This window comes from Ranitomeya imitator, chromosome 5, assembly GCF_032444005.1.
Source record: "Ranitomeya imitator isolate aRanImi1 chromosome 5, aRanImi1.pri, whole genome shotgun sequence".
Lineage (NCBI taxonomy): Eukaryota > Metazoa > Chordata > Amphibia > Anura > Dendrobatidae > Ranitomeya > Ranitomeya imitator.
In genome coordinates, this window is record NC_091286.1 from 211626437 (window position 1) to 211645377 (window position 18941).

At 41.0% G+C, this 18941-nt stretch overlaps 1 protein-coding gene and 1 long non-coding RNA gene across 2 annotated transcripts in view; one reads left to right on the forward strand and one right to left on the reverse strand.

Moving 5' to 3' along the window:
- The window catches only part of LOC138637711 (uncharacterized), a 64616-nt gene extending 62559 nt beyond the window's left edge, over positions 1-2057 (reverse strand). The window contains exons 1-4 of the mRNA XM_069726616.1: positions 1951-2057; positions 1373-1549; positions 1053-1163; positions 554-871 (exon numbers count right to left, since the gene is read on the reverse strand). Coding sequence (XP_069582717.1) covers positions 554-871; positions 1053-1163; positions 1373-1549; positions 1951-2053 — 709 coding nt within the window. The 5' untranslated portion in view covers positions 2054-2057. The remainder of the gene's footprint in view (positions 1-553; positions 872-1052; positions 1164-1372; positions 1550-1950) is intronic.
- Positions 2058-2175: 118 nt separating this feature from the next.
- Positions 2176-3032, forward strand: LOC138680622 (uncharacterized). Its single transcript, XR_011321695.1, has 3 exons — positions 2176-2349; positions 2567-2677; positions 2859-3032. It is a non-coding gene; the product is annotated as an uncharacterized lncRNA (long non-coding RNA).
- Positions 3033-18941: the final 15909 nt, after the last annotated feature.

Below are 18941 nucleotides of genomic sequence, written 5' to 3' on the forward strand. Positions count from 1 at the left end.
CAATAAAACAGCATCTCAAATTTTAAGTTAGCTAACAGCATAATGATGACAAATGCATCTTTGTGGAATCTGATAACGAAACGATGAACAATGGACGGACCCTGACAAATACACACAACACACAACACGCACATATTATGAAAAATGACAACCATTGTATGTGATTTAAAAGACTTTAGTTAGATTTATCAGGGGTGATTTAGTTTGAAAGCACGCAGCTCCTCGGTAATGTCAGGTGTTGGACATGCATTTAACAGTCTTTCATATGTATCGCAGAAAGATTTTAGTTCCATCTGTGCGAGTTTGCTTTGAGCGTACTGCGCAGACATGTCAGTAAACATTTTGACATGGTCAGCATCCCACGAAGGACGACCTGTGTAAGGTGTATGTACAGCAACGTTCTGCTTTCTACCTACACGGCGTCGGGATACGGCTCGTTTCTTTAGAGGTAATACAGGGGCAAAAACGCTAGAAGAGCCTGCAAGAGCAGTATCTGCAGATTGCACAGTCTGGCACACAGGTATATTGAGGGGCTCTGTGGGTGACCACATACCCTCGGAGAGCTGTTCAATTTCTCTGTTTTCAGGCGTAACTTGTGGTATGACGCCTGTGCTATTGGCGGGCCGAGTTATGCGGGGCCTAGCGTTCAGCGCTGCACGTTTCTCTCTTGAAACGTTCGTATATTTCTGATGTGAAATCTTGGGGCTTGGATTCCCGGGTTGTTTTGGTGCAGCGTAGCATTCATCACGATCCACAACACAGATGGGCGAGAGAGATGTTGTTCGCACCGCCGTATTAGCTCTTTGTGGTTGATTCTCTTCAGCGTCGTAATTACGCCGGTGCAAAACTCGTTGCTGAAGAGGCGACGTATCTAAAAGAAAAGATACAAGTGGCGGTTAGCCGCGAAACGGCAGAAAATTGGAAAAGCTAAACGGCGACGCATAGCTATGATCATGCGTAATATTTGAAAAGTTAATGGGGACAGGTACCCATGAAATCATTGTAACAATATTTACATAAACCTGTATAGAGCAGTCCAGATATATACTTACAAGTATGAAGCGGGAATTGTCCCACATCAGCTCCTGGTTTAACGGGCGGCGCAATGCTCAAACTCGCAGAGGCGGGAATATTCTCTTTTTCAAGCTGTATTTTCCGGGCAACTAGATTAGCGGGTGTAAGTAAAAATATAACGATTAGCGAACACAGAATTGATTTTCTACACAAAACTGCAGCGGTGAGACGAATATATATATATATATATATATATATATATTCAAAAATGAATTTTCTGACAGTTAGCTAGCAGCTGTAAGTAAATATGAGTATTACACAAAAGTGAGAATCGACTGTATTTCAAGTGAACAGATACCTTTTCTATTCTTGAAACATCGGCGTAACGAGTTGCCGCGTCTTTTAGGAGCATCGGGTTTCACTGAAGTTGCAGGGTTCTTGACATCTATGATCTCCACGTCTGAACCCAGCGTATCGCGTGGTTCGGGAACACACCAGTTTTCAGCCATATCGTCAGATGTCTCCGTGTCAGTATCTGTATGAGAAATTGCGCGTAGTTCGTGTTTACATACAAAGGATTAAAGCAACTGATATAGTATAATATAGTTTTACGGTATAAACATATTTGCGGTGTAAATTAATATAGCAAGACTTATGCCGCTATATATTAATAATTCAGTATTATATTGGTGGCTACCGCTATTATTTGTTTTATTAATTTAATCATATATTTATTATGACATAATTTGTGTAATACAATAGTTAATAGATGCTATAGTTTTACGCCATAAACAGTATATATTAACATAGATAATATATATATATATATATATATATTTAGCATTCTTACATGTGATACATGAAAGATAAATATCTTTGTACCGTGTTACAATGACATTTTTCCCTATCTAAAAGCAAAAAGGTGCTCCTAATTACCCATGATGAGATGAAGAGCAGGCCCATTATCGGCTATCGGCGCCACGGCTTCAATGCGCGCATAATTCTGCGTTATGAAATTATTGCGCCAATCGGGCGACATACACGGCTCTTAAATAAGAAAGAATGCATGAATATATAATACTTATAATATAATGACACAATCAGAATTGCTTTAATCCTTTGTATGTAAACACGAACTACGCGCAATTTCTCATACAGATACTGACACGGAGACATCTGACGATATGGCTGAAAACTGGTGTGTTCCCGAACCACGCGATACGCTGGGTTCAGACGTGGAGATCATAGATGTCAAGAACCCTGCAACTTCAGCGAAACCCGATGCTCCTAAAAGACGCGGCAACTCGTTACGCCGATGTTTCAAGAATAGAAAAGGTATCTGTTCACTTGAAATACAGTCGATTCTCACTTTTGTGTAATACTCATATTTACTTACAGCTGCTAGCTAACTGTCAGAAAATTCATTTTTGAATATATATATATATATATATATATATATATATATATATTCGTCTCACCGCTGCAGTTTTGTGTAGAAAATCAATTCTGTGTTCGCTAATCGTTATATTTTTACTTACACCCGCTAATCTAGTTGCCCGGAAAATACAGCTTGAAAAAGAGAATATTCCCGCCTCTGCGAGTTTGAGCATTGCGCCGCCCGTTAAACCAGGAGCTGATGTGGGACAATTCCCGCTTCATACTTGTAAGTATATATCTGGACTGCTCTATACAGGTTTATGTAAATATTGTTACAATGATTTCATGGGTACCTGTCCCCATTAACTTTTCAAATATTACGCATGATCATAGCTATGCGTCGCCGTTTAGCTTTTCCAATTTTCTGCCGTTTCGCGGCTAACCGCCACTTGTATCTTTTCTTTTAGATACGTCGCCTCTTCAGCAACGAGTTTTGCACCGGCGTAATTACGACGCTGAAGAGAATCAACCACAAAGAGCTAATACGGCGGTGCGAACAACATCTCTCTCGCCCATCTGTGTTGTGGATCGTGATGAATGCTACGCTGCACCAAAACAACCCGGGAATCCAAGCCCCAAGATTTCACATCAGAAATATACGAACGTTTCAAAAGAGAAACGTGCAGCGCCGAACGCTAGGCCCCGCATAACTCGGCCCGCCAATAGCACAGGCGTCATACCACAAGTTACGCCTGAAAACAGAGAAATTGAACAGCTCTCCGAGGGTATGTGGTCACCCACAGAGCCCCTCAATATACCTGTGTGCCAGACTGTGCAATCTGCAGATACTGCTCTTGCAGGCTCTTCTAGCGTTTTTGCCCCTGTATTACCTCTAAAGAAACGAGCCGTATCCCGACGCCGTGTAGGTAGAAAGCAGAACGTTGCTGTACATACACCTTACACAGGTCGTCCTTCGTGGGATGCTGACCATGTCAAAATGTTTACTGACATGTCTGCGCAGTACGCTCAAAGCAAACTCGCACAGATGGAACTAAAATCTTTCTGCGATACATATGAAAGACTGTTAAATGCATGTCCAACACCTGACATTACCGAGGAGCTGCGTGCTTTCAAACTAAATCACCCCTGATAAATCTAACTAAAGTCTTTTAAATCACATACAATGGTTGTCATTTTTCATAATATGTGCGTGTTGTGTTGTGTGTATTTGTCAGGGTCCGTCCATTGTTCATCGTTTCGTTATCAGATTCCACAAAGATGCATTTGTCATCATTATGCTGTTAGCTAACTTAAAATTTGAGATGCTGTTTTATTGTGAGAAATAATTACACTGCCATGTAAATACACGCCTAAGGTATACGCAGAATTATAGATAGCGTCGCCAGCTGGGAAATTAATTGAGAAACGAGTCCAGTGGTAACGCGCCGCGAGCTGCAATAATTCAATATAAAATGACTATTTTCATCATGTGATAAAATAATGCAGAATTAAAGAAAGCTGGAATAATATATGTGGCTGTGTCAGCGCTAAAATAGAAAAATGTTAGTAATTCAATATAAAATGGCTATTTTCAGAATTTGACATTACCGCTTGCTATAGCGTTATTTTTATAAACATGTGTTATCCCCGAATCAAATTAACAATATCAAACATGTTGTGTTATAAAAGCATAAATAAAACTGATAGAAATGCACAAAGAGAAATGTTATCCCATGACTATTTTCATCATGTGATAAAATAATGCAGAATTAAAGAAAGCGGGAATAATATATGTGGCTGTGTCAGCGCTAAAATAGAAAAATGTTAGTAATTCAATATAAAATGGCTATTTTCAGAATTTGACATTACCGATTGCTATAGCGTTATTTTTATAAACATGTGTTATCCCCGAATCAAATTAACAATATCAAACATGTTGTGTTATAAAAGCATAAATAAAACTGATAGAAATGCACAAAGAGAAATGTTATCCCAGAATAATTAATATGATATTCTGCCATCTAGTGGCCGTGATGGGTAATTGGTTATGCTACACATTTCTCAAAGAAATGTCTTTGTAAGCCAACAACGAAATTTTACACAAAAAACAAGAAAAACAGTAATACATGTGCAGCAGTAACTTAAAATGTGTTCCCAGAATCAAATTACCAATATCAAACATGTTGTGTTATAAATGCATGAATAAAACTGATAGAAATGCACAAAGAGTGCAGAAGTGTTATTTCTATAAAGATATATTGCCCGGTTTCTTATGTATGTCCAGTTATTTTCAACAAAACAAGGATAGAGTCAAATTATAGACAGCACATCCAAAGTGCATAAAGATAATAACATAAATAAGTCCTAAATGTCTATTTCTTGTGTGTGTGTGTGTGCTGTATGTGTTGTGTGTGTGTGGGTTCTGTGTGTTTGTTGTGTGTGGTTCTGTGTTGTGTGCGTGTGTGTGTGTGTGTTTGCGCCTGTCTGACCGCGATTTTACACAAAAACATTAAAAGTCTGTATATGTTAGATGTCTTTGTATAAAAAGGAGTCAAATTATAGGCAGCACAGGCACCTGTAAAATTAATAGGTAAAATTAATATGTGCTAAAATAATGTAGAATTAATGAAAGCTGTAATAATATATGGGAATGTGTCACTTTTATATTCGTATAAAACACAACGCTTCTTACATGACAATCAAACAACAAAAACAAATGAAAGGTGTTATAAACCATGTGTAAAATAAATACACGACTAGGCTATATTTATAAACATGTGTTACCCCAGAATCAAGGCCACAATAACTTTTCTTTAAGCCGCTGACCCGCAGTTGGAACTAAAATCTTTCTGCGATACATATGAAAGACTGTTAAATGCGTGTCCAACACCTGACAATACCGAGGAACTGCGTGCTTTCAAACTAAATCACCCCTGATAAATCTAACTAAAGTCTTTTAAATCACATACAATGGTTGTCATTTTTCATAATATGTGCGTGTTGTGTGCTGTGTGTATTTGTGTGTGTGTGTGAGTTCTGTATGTGTTGCGTGTTCTTTACAGAACCATAAACTTATAATAGCAAAATGTTGATGCCGACAGCCGCACACAGATGTATTTTTGCATTATTTCACAGTGCCTGATGAGTACCGGATGCATGGTTGGTTGAGAAGCGCCCGTGGGTGCAGAAGTGTTTGTGGCCCGCATATTAATAAAGCACAAAAAATCCCTGACCTATGTGGTCAGCATATTAATAAAGTGCAAAAAACATGATAACATAAGTCCTAAATGCCTAATAACCGCATATTAATAAAGTGCAAAAACATGATAACATAAGTCCTAAATGCCTAATAATCGCATATTAATCATAAATAAGTTCTAAATGTCTATTTCTTGTGTGTGTTGTATGTTAATAAAGTGCAAAAATCACTGACCTATGTGGCCCGCATATTAATAAAGTGCAAAAATCCCTGACCTATGTGGTCAACATATTAATAAAGTGCAAAAAACATGATAACATAAGTCCTAAATGACTAATAACCGCATATTAATAAAGTGCAAAAAAAAATAAAAATCCCTGACCTATGACAAAAAGCTAATATAATATAAACCAAAGATATAAAAAGAATGCTGAATTTTTACTAAACAGGTTGCTGCAGAATAAAAATGTCACAGCATGGAATAATAATGTTGAATTTATTTTCAAAGGATATTAGTAAGGCCGCGCACCAATAAATGATTTTACAATATTGTGCTATAAATCCCTTATAAATGAGAATGTGTTATAAATATCATATAAAAGTTATGAAATTAATGTGTGATAAAATAATGTAGAATTAAAGAACGCCGAAATAATATCTGCGTATGCTGCAGCGCTAAAAGTTGTACATTTGTTTCTTACGTGTTTTGGTGCAGCCAAGAAGATTTTTTATGCAGATTTTATATAAAATGCGGGCGAAAATAGTTAATATTGGTGTATTTTCATACTTGTTCATCGTGTCGTTATCAGATACCGCAATGATGCATTTGTCAGCATCATGCTGTTAGCTAACTTAAAATTTGAGCTGTTGTTTTATCGTGAGAAATAAATCTTTTTAAATTTTTTACAATATCGTGTCTTTGGTTTTACTTGTGTTGTAACATTGGGTCATATTATAACTTGTGTTGTGACATTGGTGCATATCGCTTCTGTGTATATTAGGGTACCGTCACACAGTGAAATTTTGATCGCTACGACGGCACGATTCGTGACGTTCGAGCGATATATCTGTGACGTTCGAGCGATATCGCAATGTCTGACACGCTCCTGCGATCAGGGACCCCGCTGAGAATCGTACGTCGTAGCAGATCGTTTGAAACTTTCTTTCGTCGTCTAGTGTCCCGCTGTGGCGGCATGATTGCATGGTGTAACATATATCGTATACGATGTGCGCATAGTAACCAACGGCTTCTACATCGCACATACGTCATGAAATTATCGCTCCAGCGTCGTAGATTGCAAAGTGTGACCGCAGTCTACGACGCTGGAGCGATATTGTTACGACGCTGGAGCGTCACGGATCGTACCGTCGTAGCGATGAAAATTGCACTGTGTGACGGTACCCTAAGGCAGCCACAAGAAGAAAATCTGCTACAATGTGAATAAACACAACTTACAATGCCCTCAGTAGATAACCTTCAGGTACAATACATGTACAAACAAAAAAAGCTGCCTCTTCTGCTTGTGAAAATAAACATTTATTGGGTACGCAAATACAACAACAATTGACCTAGGTGTTATGAACCTCTGAACCGCAGTTAACCTAATTTAGATAATGTTCACCATTTAGTTAGTGTTCACCATTTACAAAAACAAATAGACAGCTTTAAGTTCTCCACTATATGAATACACTGCAAATACCCACAGCAGATTCTCTGTTTGTAAAAATAAACATTTAGTTAATGTTCACCATAGTGTTCAGTAGAGACACATATAAACAGCTTTAAGTTCTCCACTATATGAATACACTGTGAATAAAACAAAAGCTTACAGAATCAAACTCGGGGATACGTATAAAATCTATTATAAAACAAATGAGAAAGGTGTTATAAACCACGTGTAAAATAAATACACGACTAGGCTATAATTATAAACATGTGTTATTCCACAAAATACGGGAATAATATCAAAACTACAACAAATTAAACTATATTAAACTATATCAAAAGGGGGAATCAAACAAGGAGGGACAGCTGGATACCAGCCGTCAGACAAGGGGAGGGGAGGGGTTACACACTTTGATACACTTTGATAGGGGGCGGGGCACCTGTCAGATTGAGTTTGACGAAACCTATGAATTATACACTACTTGTGTCTTTTGCTGCCTTGATGTCACGGTTTGTCAGCATCATGCTGTTAGCTAACTTAAAATTTGAGCTGTTTTATCGTGAGAAATAAATCTTTTTAAATTTTTTACAATATCGTGTCTTTGGTTTTACTTGTGTTGTAACATTGGGTCATATTATAACTTGTGTTGTGACATTGGTGCATATCGCTTCTGTGTATATAAGGCAGCCACAAGGAGAAAATCTGCTACAATGTGAATAAACACAACTTACAATGCCCTCAGTAGATAACCTTCAGGTACAATACATGTACAAACAAAAAAAGCTGCCTCTTCTGCTTGTGAAAATAAACATTTATTGGGTACGCAAATACAACAACAATTGACCTAGGTGTTATGAACCTCTGAACCGCAGTTAACCTAATTTAGATAATGTTCACCATTTAGTTAGTGTTCACCATTTACAAAAACAAATAGACAGCTTTAAGTTCTCCACTATATGAATACACTGCAAATACCCACAGCAGATTCTCTGTTTGTAAAAATAAACATTTAGTTAATGTTCACCATAGTGTTCAGTAGAGACACATATAAACAGCTTTAAGTTCTCCACTATATGAATACACTGTGAATAAAACAAAAGCTTACAGAATCAAACTCGGGGATACGTATAGAATCTATTATAAAACAAATGAGAAAGGTGTTATAAACCACGTGTAAAATAAATACACGACTAGGCTATAATTATAAACATGTGTTATTCCACAAAATACGGGAATAATATCAAAACTACAACAAATTAAACTATATTAAACTATATCAAAAGGGGGAATCAAACAAGGAGGGACAGCTGGATACCAGCCGTCAGACAAGGGGAGGGGAGGGGTTACACACTTTGATACACTTTGATAGGGGGCGGGGCACCTGTCAGATTGAGTTTGACGAAACCTATGAATTATACACTACTTGTGTCTTTTGCTGCCTTGATGTCACGGTTATTTGACTGTGATGTCAGGGGACGTCGGGGCTGGGGACTGCTGTCTTCCTGGGCCTCCTGTGTGTGCATCTGCCGTCCCACACTCCAGCTATCTCTCATTGGTGGAAACTCTATATCACAGTCTTCTCTCTTTGGCAGAGATAATATATTTAATCTGGCCTCTCCTAGATGATCCCACCCCCTGACGAAGTTACGCCAAAACACGCGTCGGGGTGGACACATACTGTGGATACTGTTGTTCAAATACAATCAGGTATATGCATCTCTGATGTCTTACTTCATATTCCTGTTCTTTGTCATTCTTTACTAGGACTCTCAATATGGTATAGTACCCTACATGGACCCCTGATTGTCGGACTAGAAAGACAATGTTGTTATTATTATTATTATTTATTATATGATGCTTTACTGCACTTTAATATGCTATACAGCACTATTGTAATGATCTAATGATCCATACAGCTGCAGTTGTGTAAAAAAGTGTTTGTCCCCTTCCTAATTTACTATTCTTTTGCATGTTTGTCACACTTAAATGGTTCAGATTACCAAACATATTTAAAAGTTTGACAAAGATAAAACAAGTAAACACAAAATGCAGTTTTTACATGAAGGTCTTTATTATTAAGGGAATAATAAACCCAAACCTACAGTGCCCTTTGTGAAAAATTGATTGCCCCTAAACCTAATAATTGGTTGGGCCAACCTTACAAGCAACAACTGCAATCAAGCATTTGTGATACCGTATATACTCGAGTATAAGCCGAGATTTTCAGCCCAAAATTTTGGGCTGAAAGTGCCCCTCTCAGCTTATACTTGAGTCACGGTGGGCGGCAGGGTCGGCGGGTGAGGGGGAGAGGGCGCTGAGGCATACTTACCTAGTCCCGGCGATCCTGACGCTCCCTCTGCCTGTCACACGGTCGTCGGTGCTGCAGTTCTTCCACTGTTCAGCGGTCACGTGGGACCGCTCATTAGAGAAATGAATATGCGGCTCCACCTCCCATAGGGGTGGAGCCGCATATTCATTTCTCTAATCAGCGGTGCCGGTGACCGCTGATAGAGAAAGAGGCTGCGGCACCGAAGACCGTTTGACAGGCAGAGGGAGCGGGACGACGGGAGCAGGTAAGTATGTCATATTCACCTGTCCGCATTCCACACGCCGGGCGCCGCTCTGTCTTCGCGTCCTCTTGCTCTGACTGTTCAGGTCAGAGGGCGCGATGACGCATATAGTGTGCGCGGCGCCCTCTGCCTGATCCGTCAGTGCGGAGAGACGCCGGGACGAGACGCTGGGAGCTGCAAGCAAGAGAGGTGAGTATGGCTTTTTTTTTTTTTATTGCAACAGCAGCAGCAATGGCACAGCTTTATACGGAGCATCTATGGGGCAAAAATGAATGGTGCAGAGCACTATATGGCACAGCTATGGGGCAATAATGAACGGTGCAGAGCACTATATGGCACAGCTATGGGGCAATAATGAATGGCGCAGAGCACTATATGGCACAGCTATGGGGCAATAATGAACGGTGCAGAGCACTATATGGCACAGCTATGGGGCAATAATGAACGGTGCAGAGCACTATATGGCACAGCTATGGGGCAATAATGAATGGCGCAGAGCACTATATGGCACAGCTATGGGGCAATAATGAACGGTGCAGAGCACTACATGGCACAGCTATGGGGCAATAATGAATGGCGCAGAGCACTATATGGCACAGCTATGGGGCAATAATGAACGGTGCAGAGCACTATATGGCACAGCTATGGGGCAATAATGAACGGTGCAGAGCACTATATGGCACAGCTATGGGGCAATAATGAATGGCGCAGAGCACTATATGGCACAGCTATGGGGCAATAATGAACGGTGCAGAGCACTATATGGCACAGCTATGGGGCAATAATGAATGGCGCAGAGCACTATATGGCACAGCTATGGGGCAATAATGAACGGTGCAGAGCACTATATGGCACAGCTATGGGGCAATAATGAACGGTGCAGAGCACTATATGGCACAGCTATGGGGCAATAATGAATGGCGCAGAGCACTATATGGCACAGCTATGGGGCAATAATGAACGGTGCAGAGCACTACATGGCACAGCTATGGGGCAATAATGAATGGCGCAGAGCACTATATGGCACAGCTATGGGGCAATAATGAACGGTGCAGAGCACTATATGGCACAGCTATGGGGCAATAATGAACGGTGCAGAGCACTATATGGCACAGCTATGGGGCAATAATGAACGGTGCAGAGCACTATATTGCACAGCTATGGGGAAATAATGAACGGTGCAGAGCACTATATGGCAGAGCTATGGGGCAATAATGAACGGTGCAGAGCACTATATGGCACAGCTATGGGGCAATAATGAACAGTGCAGAGCACTATATGGCACAGCTTTCTATGGGGCAATAATGAACGGTGCAGAGCATTATATGGCACAGCTATGGGGCAATAATGAATGGTGCAGAGCACTATATGGCACAGCTATGGAGCAATAATGAACGGTGCAGAGCACTATATGGCACAGCTATGGGGCAATAATGAACGGCGCAGAGCACTATATGGCAGCTATGGGGCAATAATGAACGGTGCAGAGCACTATATGGCAGCTATGGGGCAATAATGAACGGCGCAGAGCACTATATGGCAGCTATGGGGCAATAATGAATGGTGCAGAGCACTATATGGCACAGCTATGGGGCAATAATAAACGGTGCAGAGCACTATATGGCAGCTATGGGGCAATAATGAACAGCGCAGAGCACTATATGGCACAGCTATGGGGCAATAATGAACGGTGCAGAGCACTATATGGCAGCTATGGGGCAATAATGAACGGTGCAGAGAACTATATGGCAGCTATGGGACAATAATGAATGGTGCAGAGCACTATATGGCACAGTTATGGGGCAATAATGAACGGCGCAGAGCACTATATGGCAGCTATGGGGCAATAATGAACGGCGCAGAGCACTATATGGCACAGTTATGGGACAAAAATGAACGGTGCAGAGCACTATATGGCACTGCTATGGGGCAATAATGAACAGTGCAGAGCACTATATGGCACAGCTATGGGACAATAATGAATGGTGCAGAGCACTATATGGGGCACAGCTATGGGGCAATAATGAACGGCGCAGAGCACTATATGGCACAGCTATGGGGCAATAATGAATGGTGCAGAGCACTATATGGCAGTTATGGGGCAATAATGAACGGCGCAGAGCACTATATGGCAGCTATGGGGCAATAATGAACGGCGCAGAGCACTATATGGCACAGCTATGGGGCAATAATGAACAGTGCAGATCACTATATGGCAGCTATGGGGCAATAATGAACGGTGCAGAAAACTATATGGCAGCTATGGGACAATAATGAACGGTGCAGAGCACTATATGGCACAGTTATGGGGCAATAATGAACGGCGCAGAGCACTATATGGCAGCTATGAGGCAACAATGAACGGCGCAGAGCACTATATGGCACATCTATGGGGCAATAATGAACGGCACAGAGCACTATATGGCACATCTATGGGGCAATAATGAACGGCGCAGAGCACTATATGGCATAGCTATGGGGCAATAATGAACGGTGCAGAGCACTATATGGCACAGCTATGGGGCAATAATGAACGGTGCAGAGCGCTATATGGCACAGCTTTCTATGGTACATCTATGGGGCAATAATGAACGGTGCAGAGCATTATATGGCACAGCTATGGGGCAATAATGAACGGTGCAGAGCACTATATGGCAGCTATGGGGCAATAATGAACGGTGCAGAGAACTATATGGCAGCTATGGGACAATAATGAATGGTGCAGAGCACTATATGGCACAGTTATGGGGCAATAATGAACGGCGCAGAGCACTATATGGCAGCTATGGGGCAATAATGAACGGCGCAGAGCACTATATGGCACAGCTATGGGACAAAAATGAACGGTGCAGAGCACTATATGGCACTGCTATGGGGCAATAATGAACAGTGCAGAGCACTATATGGCACAGCTATGGGACAATAATGAATGGTGCAGAGCACTATATGGGCACAGCTATGGGGCAATAATGAACGGCGCAGAGCACTATATGGCACAGCTATGGGGCAATAATGAATGGTGCAGAGCACTATATGGCACAGTTATGGGGCAATAATGAACGACGCAGAGCACTATATGGCAGCTATGGGGCAATAATGAACGGCGCAGAGCACTATATGGCACAGCTATGGGGCAATAATGAACAGTGCAGAGCACTATATGGCAGCTATGGGGCAATAATGAACGGTGCAGAAAACTATATGGCAGCTATGGGACAATAATGAACGGTGCAGAGCACTATATGGCAGTTATGGGGCAATAATGAACGGCGCAGAGCACTATATGGCAGCTATGGGGCAACAATGAACGGCGCAGAGCACTACATGGCACATCTATGGGGCAATAATGAACGGCACAGAGCACTATATGGCACATCTATGGGGCAATAATGAACGGCGCAGAGCACTATATGGCATAGCTATGGGGCAATAATGAACGGTGCAGAGCACTATATGGCACAGCTATGGGGCAATAATGAACGGTGCAGAGCGCTATATGGCACAGCTTTCTATGGTACATCTATGGGGCAATAATGAACGGTGCAGAGCACTATATGGCACAGCTATCGGGCCATAATGAACGGTATGGAGCATCTATTTTTATTTTTGAAATTGACCGGTAGCTGCTGCATTTTCCACCCTAGGCTTATACTCGAGTCAATAAGTTTTCCCAGTTTTTTGTGGCAAAATTAGGGGGGTCGGCTTATACTCGGGTCGGCTTATACTCGAGTATATACGGTAACTGGTAATGAATCTTTTACAACACTCTGGAGGAATTTTGTCCCTCTTATCTTTGCAGAATTGTTGTAATTCAGCCACATTGTAGGGTTTCCAAGCATGAACCGCCTTTTTAAGGCCATGCCACAGCATGTCGATTAAAGTCACGACTTTGGCTAGGCCACTCCAAATTTTTAATTTTGTTTTTTCTTAAGACATTCAGGGATAGACTTGTCGTAGTGTTTTGGATCATTGTCCTGCTGCAGAACTCAAGTGTGCTTCAGCTGCAGACCACAAACAGATGGTTATTATTATTATTTATTTATATAGCACCATTGATTCCATGGTGCTGTACATGAGAAGGGGTTACATACAAATTACAGATATCACATACAGTAAACAAACTAACAATGACGGACTGATACAGAGGGGCGAGGACCCTGCCCTTGCGGGCTTACATTCTACAGGATTATGGGGAAGGAGACAGTAGGTTGGGGGTTGCAGGAGCTCCGGTGTTGGTGAGGCGGTAGCTTCGATAGTGATGAGGCGGCAGCGGTCAGTGCAGGCTGTAGGCTTTCCTGAAGAGATGGGTTTTCAGGACATGGTTGGACATTCTCTGTCAGGATTTTTTGGTACAACAGAATTTATTGTCCCATTTACCACAGAAAGTCTTCCAGGTCCAGTAGCAGCAAAACAGCCCCAAACCATCACACTGCCACCACCATATTTTATTGCTGGTATGCTGTTCCTTTTCCTAAATGCGGTGTTACTTCTATGCCAAATGTAATGAGACTTACACCTTCCAATAAGTTCAACTTTTGTCTTGTCAGTCCACAGAGTATTCTCCCAAAAGTCTTGGGGTTCAACAATATGTTTTCTGCCAAAACTGAGAGGAGTCTTTATGTTCTTATTGTTCAGCAGTGGTTTTCGGCTTAGAACTCTGCCATGCAGGTCATTTTTGCTCAGTCTCTTTCTTATGGTGGAGTCATGAGCACCACATTAACTGAGGCAAGTGAGGCCTGCAGTTCTTTGGATGTTGTTGTGGGGTCTTTTGTGACCTCTTGGATGAGTCATCGTTGCTCTCCTGTGGTAATTTTGGTCAGCCGGCTATTCCTGGGAAGGTTCACCACTGTTCCAAGTTTTCACCATTTGTGGATAATTGCTCTCACTGTGGATTGCTGGAGTCTCAAAGCTTTAGAAATAGATTACTTTGTTTCTCATTTCTTCCAGAATTTATTTTAATCGCGGCATGTATAGCTTTTGAGAATCTTGTGCTCTAGTTTACTTTGTCAGGCAGCTACTATTTATGTGATTTATTGATTGAGAACAGGTGTGGCAGTAATCAGACCTTGGTGTGTCTAGGGAATTTGAACTCAGCTTCCTAAAGATGTGATAAATCGCAATTAATTTATGTTTTAATCGGAGGGGGGAGCACTTTTTCACAAAGGACCCTGTAGGCTTGGATTTCTTTTATCCTTAATAATAAAGATCTTCATTTAAAAACTGCATTTAGTGTTTATTTACGTTATCTTTGTCAAATATTTAAATTTGCTTACTTGTGTTATCTTTGTCTAATATTTAAATTTGTTTGCCGATCTGAAACATTTAAGTGTGACAAACATTCAAAAGAATAGGAAATCAGGAAGGGGTAAACACTTTTTCAAACAACTATATACACATTATAATCCATGTGATCTTTTGAATCTATAGACACTAGTGATGAGCGAACGAGCTTGATGATACTCTGATATCATTCGAGTATCTGGGTGCTCAGATATGTTTGGCACTCGTTGAGCATTGACCAGTGCCTGGATTGACTGCTCGAATCACCGCTCCACATGCTTGGCGCCTGTTACACAGCCAATAAATATGTGGAAATTGCTTTTCATTCACTGTAATGCCGTAGCTATTTTGGTAGTGGCATTACTGTGATTGGCTAGCCGAATTACCTCATCGGAGGTTATGAAAGGGCTAGTGACGCAACGCTCGACACACTGATGCCAATGAACAGCTTAGGCTACTTTTACACTGGCGTTTTTTGCCAGACGTCGCAATGCGTCGTTTATGGCAAAAAACGCATCCTGCAAAGTTGTTTGCAGGATGCGTTTTTGCCCCATAGATTAACATTAGCGACGCATTGCAACGCTTTGCCACACGTCACAACCATCGTAAGACGGTTGCGCCGTGTTGTGGCGGACCGCCGGGAGCAAAAAACGTTACATGTAACGTTTTTGCTCCTGACGGACCGCTTTTTCCGACCGTGCATGCGCGGCCGGAACTAAACACCTCACAATGGGGCAGCGGATGCACCGGAAAAATGCATCCGCTGCACCCGTTGTGCAGTGCATCAAACGGTAGCGTCGGAATCTCTGCCCGACGCATTGCCACGGGGAGATTCCGATGCTAGTGTGAAAGTAGCCTTATGGACAGTTGTGATTGGAGGGAGAGAGTAGTTGTCCTTGCCTGTGTGTGCAGTTTTATTAATCAGAGTCCTCTAGTGGTGCTACTTGTGCTGATGCTGAACCAATATACTAGAAGTCCTTCTAAGGGCTAATCTTGCTCTTTTTATGTTTCTATGCAATACATTCTGCATTTAGCCTAGGGATAACTGCTGGAGCAAAGAGTGGTTGACTGCAGTCTATAGGCAGGGCTTAGAATCTTGCCGTCTATTGCTAAATATATAGTTGCTGCAGTTGACAACATTTTTTGGAGAAAAAATTTATTCTATTGTCATACTTACAGTTTAATGTACTTTGTGTAAAATTATGGTTATTAAAAATTTTTTACAAACCACTTGGCCTGCTGCAGTTCACAAAATTTTTCGTTCCAAAATTGACTATTGTCATCCATATAATTTAACATGCTTTGTGTAAAATTACAATGATTTAAAACTATTAAAAAGCGCTTAGTCTACTACAGTTCACAACATTTTTTGTTCCCAAACTTGTCTATTGTTCTCCAAACATTTAAACGTGCTTTGTGTAAAATTACAATGATTTTATTTTTTTACAAACCGCTTGGCCTGCTACAGTTTACAACATTTTTTGATTCAAAAATTGACTATTGTCATCCATACAGTTCAACATACTGTACTTTGTATAAAATTATGATGGTTTAAAGATTTTTCAAACCGCTTGGCTTGCTAAAAGTTTACAGATTCATTGCACACTCTGTTTTTTGGTGATACAAGTTTCTTTGTGCAAACAAACAAAATTAATTGTGATTTTGAAGTATCCAGCAAAGCATGGACGTTTCAGCCTCACTGGGGTCTTTATCACAATGTTGCTGCAAAAAAAGAAGACAGTATAAGTGAATAATATAATAATCACAGGGTATCAATCTATGATAGATATCCCATAGGATTCAATTGTATAAGCAAAGTCATGTAAACTGAAAGCAAAATAAAGGAAAAAATGAATAAAATTAGATAAAATCAAGCAAAATAAATACAACAGGTGATGAAGTAAGATGCATCACATGATCAATTAGCCTAAGGGTTCAGATGAAATTTGACAAACAGTGTCATAATGCCGTCATGTGCATATACATAGCAAATAGATATAGCAATATTTTAGTATTTAAGTCAGACTAAGGTTAAGGGATTACGCAACAATGAGCGTAAATACTTGAAGAAAGCTTACTTTGGTACTTAAGATAAAAGGTATATATTTGAAGGGGAAGAGTTGCACTTACTGCTGAAAAGAAATTTTCTCTCTGACCTTTCCCAGCGCCTGCGCACTGCAGTACTTTACTCTGCCCTCAACAGGGCAGATAAAATACACCTGCGCAGGAGCCGTGGCAGGAAGAAAAGAAGAGGACGTCATCGTATGAAGATGGGAGGCACCAGACCCGGACCGCAACGCCCATCGGACCGGACCGGACTGGGACCACCCCAGAGTGAGTATATAAGCTGTCCTCATACACGTTCGCAGGGTGTGCAATGTAGCTAAACCCCCTGTCTTCTTTAAGAAAAGAGGCTGTAAAATTGTAAACTTCTTTTATTGATTGCAGATGTGACAGAAAAGGGTGAAACTATAGGATGCAATAACAGGAGCATTTCAGAATATATAACTGCATAGAGCATGAAACACAAATAGTCTGCAATACACAGGTAACATGAGGTAATATACAAACTGATGATTACCTACTTAGTACAACAAACGTATTGATAAACACAGAATTATAACACATAGATAGTGCTTACCAACTATGCTTAGAGCAGGCTGAATAAGGAGCATGAAGAACACGAATGATGTAGTTTCTCCTAAGACACATGGAGGAATAATGGCTGCTGTTCCCTTCACAGTGTCATAATAAGACCATAATGCAACAGGAACAATCCCACAATGCCCTAGGAACTTGCCACAAGACATTGCAAATTAAACTAGAATCTATGCATTAAACGGCCAGCAGGTGGTACTGTTACCTTACAATATGAAATATATGAAGGATTAATACACACAAAAAATACAATGTCTGCAATAATGGAGACATAAAAAGAGTGACTAAACCTTCTAGACAGCAATTATATAGCTGGGCAGAACACTCCCTGCTTGACGTCGGCCGACGTCACTATTGTGTTTATTGGACGAGAGCAGAAGAACGAGTTCCCCTACTGGCCTGAGGAACAATTTGGTCTCGCCTTTTTTTCCTATTTTTACTTCCACCTTACGTACGATTCTATCCTTACTTGGGAATGTCTGGGTAATAAGACCTAATGGCCATTCATTTCTCAGAGAATGACCGCCTTTCATTAGTACTATATCGCCAGGCTGGAGGTTAGGCTTGCTGGTTTGCCACTTTCTCCTCTGTTGCAGAGTAGGCAGGTACTGTTTTTTCCACTTGTCCCAAAAGGCTTTGGAGAGACTCTGTACTTGTCTCCATCGACTCCTGTAACAGTCTTTAACATTACATTCTCCAGGTGGAGAGCAATTAGGGTCTGTCTTCTGTGTAAGCAGCAGGGCTGCGGTGAGAACAGTTGAGTCATCAGAGTCTTGAAGTGTAGGTGCTAACTTTGCATGACTGTTCTTGCATATCTTCTCCATGAAGGTTAAGAAATGGTCTTTCATCTCTTGTTTATTATGGAAGCTGTGCCTGAGGGAGACAAATCGTTTGTAAACTTGTTCTCTGTTGTTAGGCAAGCGTTGTCTTTGAGGCTTGAAGGGTAGAGGTGCAATCCAGCTCTTCGTTTTGTCCTGTACCATTCCTTGCTTCATCATCTCTATGAACAGTCTATCTTCAAATGACATTGCTATACGATTATCTTCTTTGGTCTTGTGGAAGACTGTACACCCAAGGTGATCTTGGTCGCAATTCTGAATGCAATCATCATTGGCACGATTCGCTAAGATACTCGCTAAGATACTTGGTGCTGAAGTGCTGTGTGGCAACTCCTTT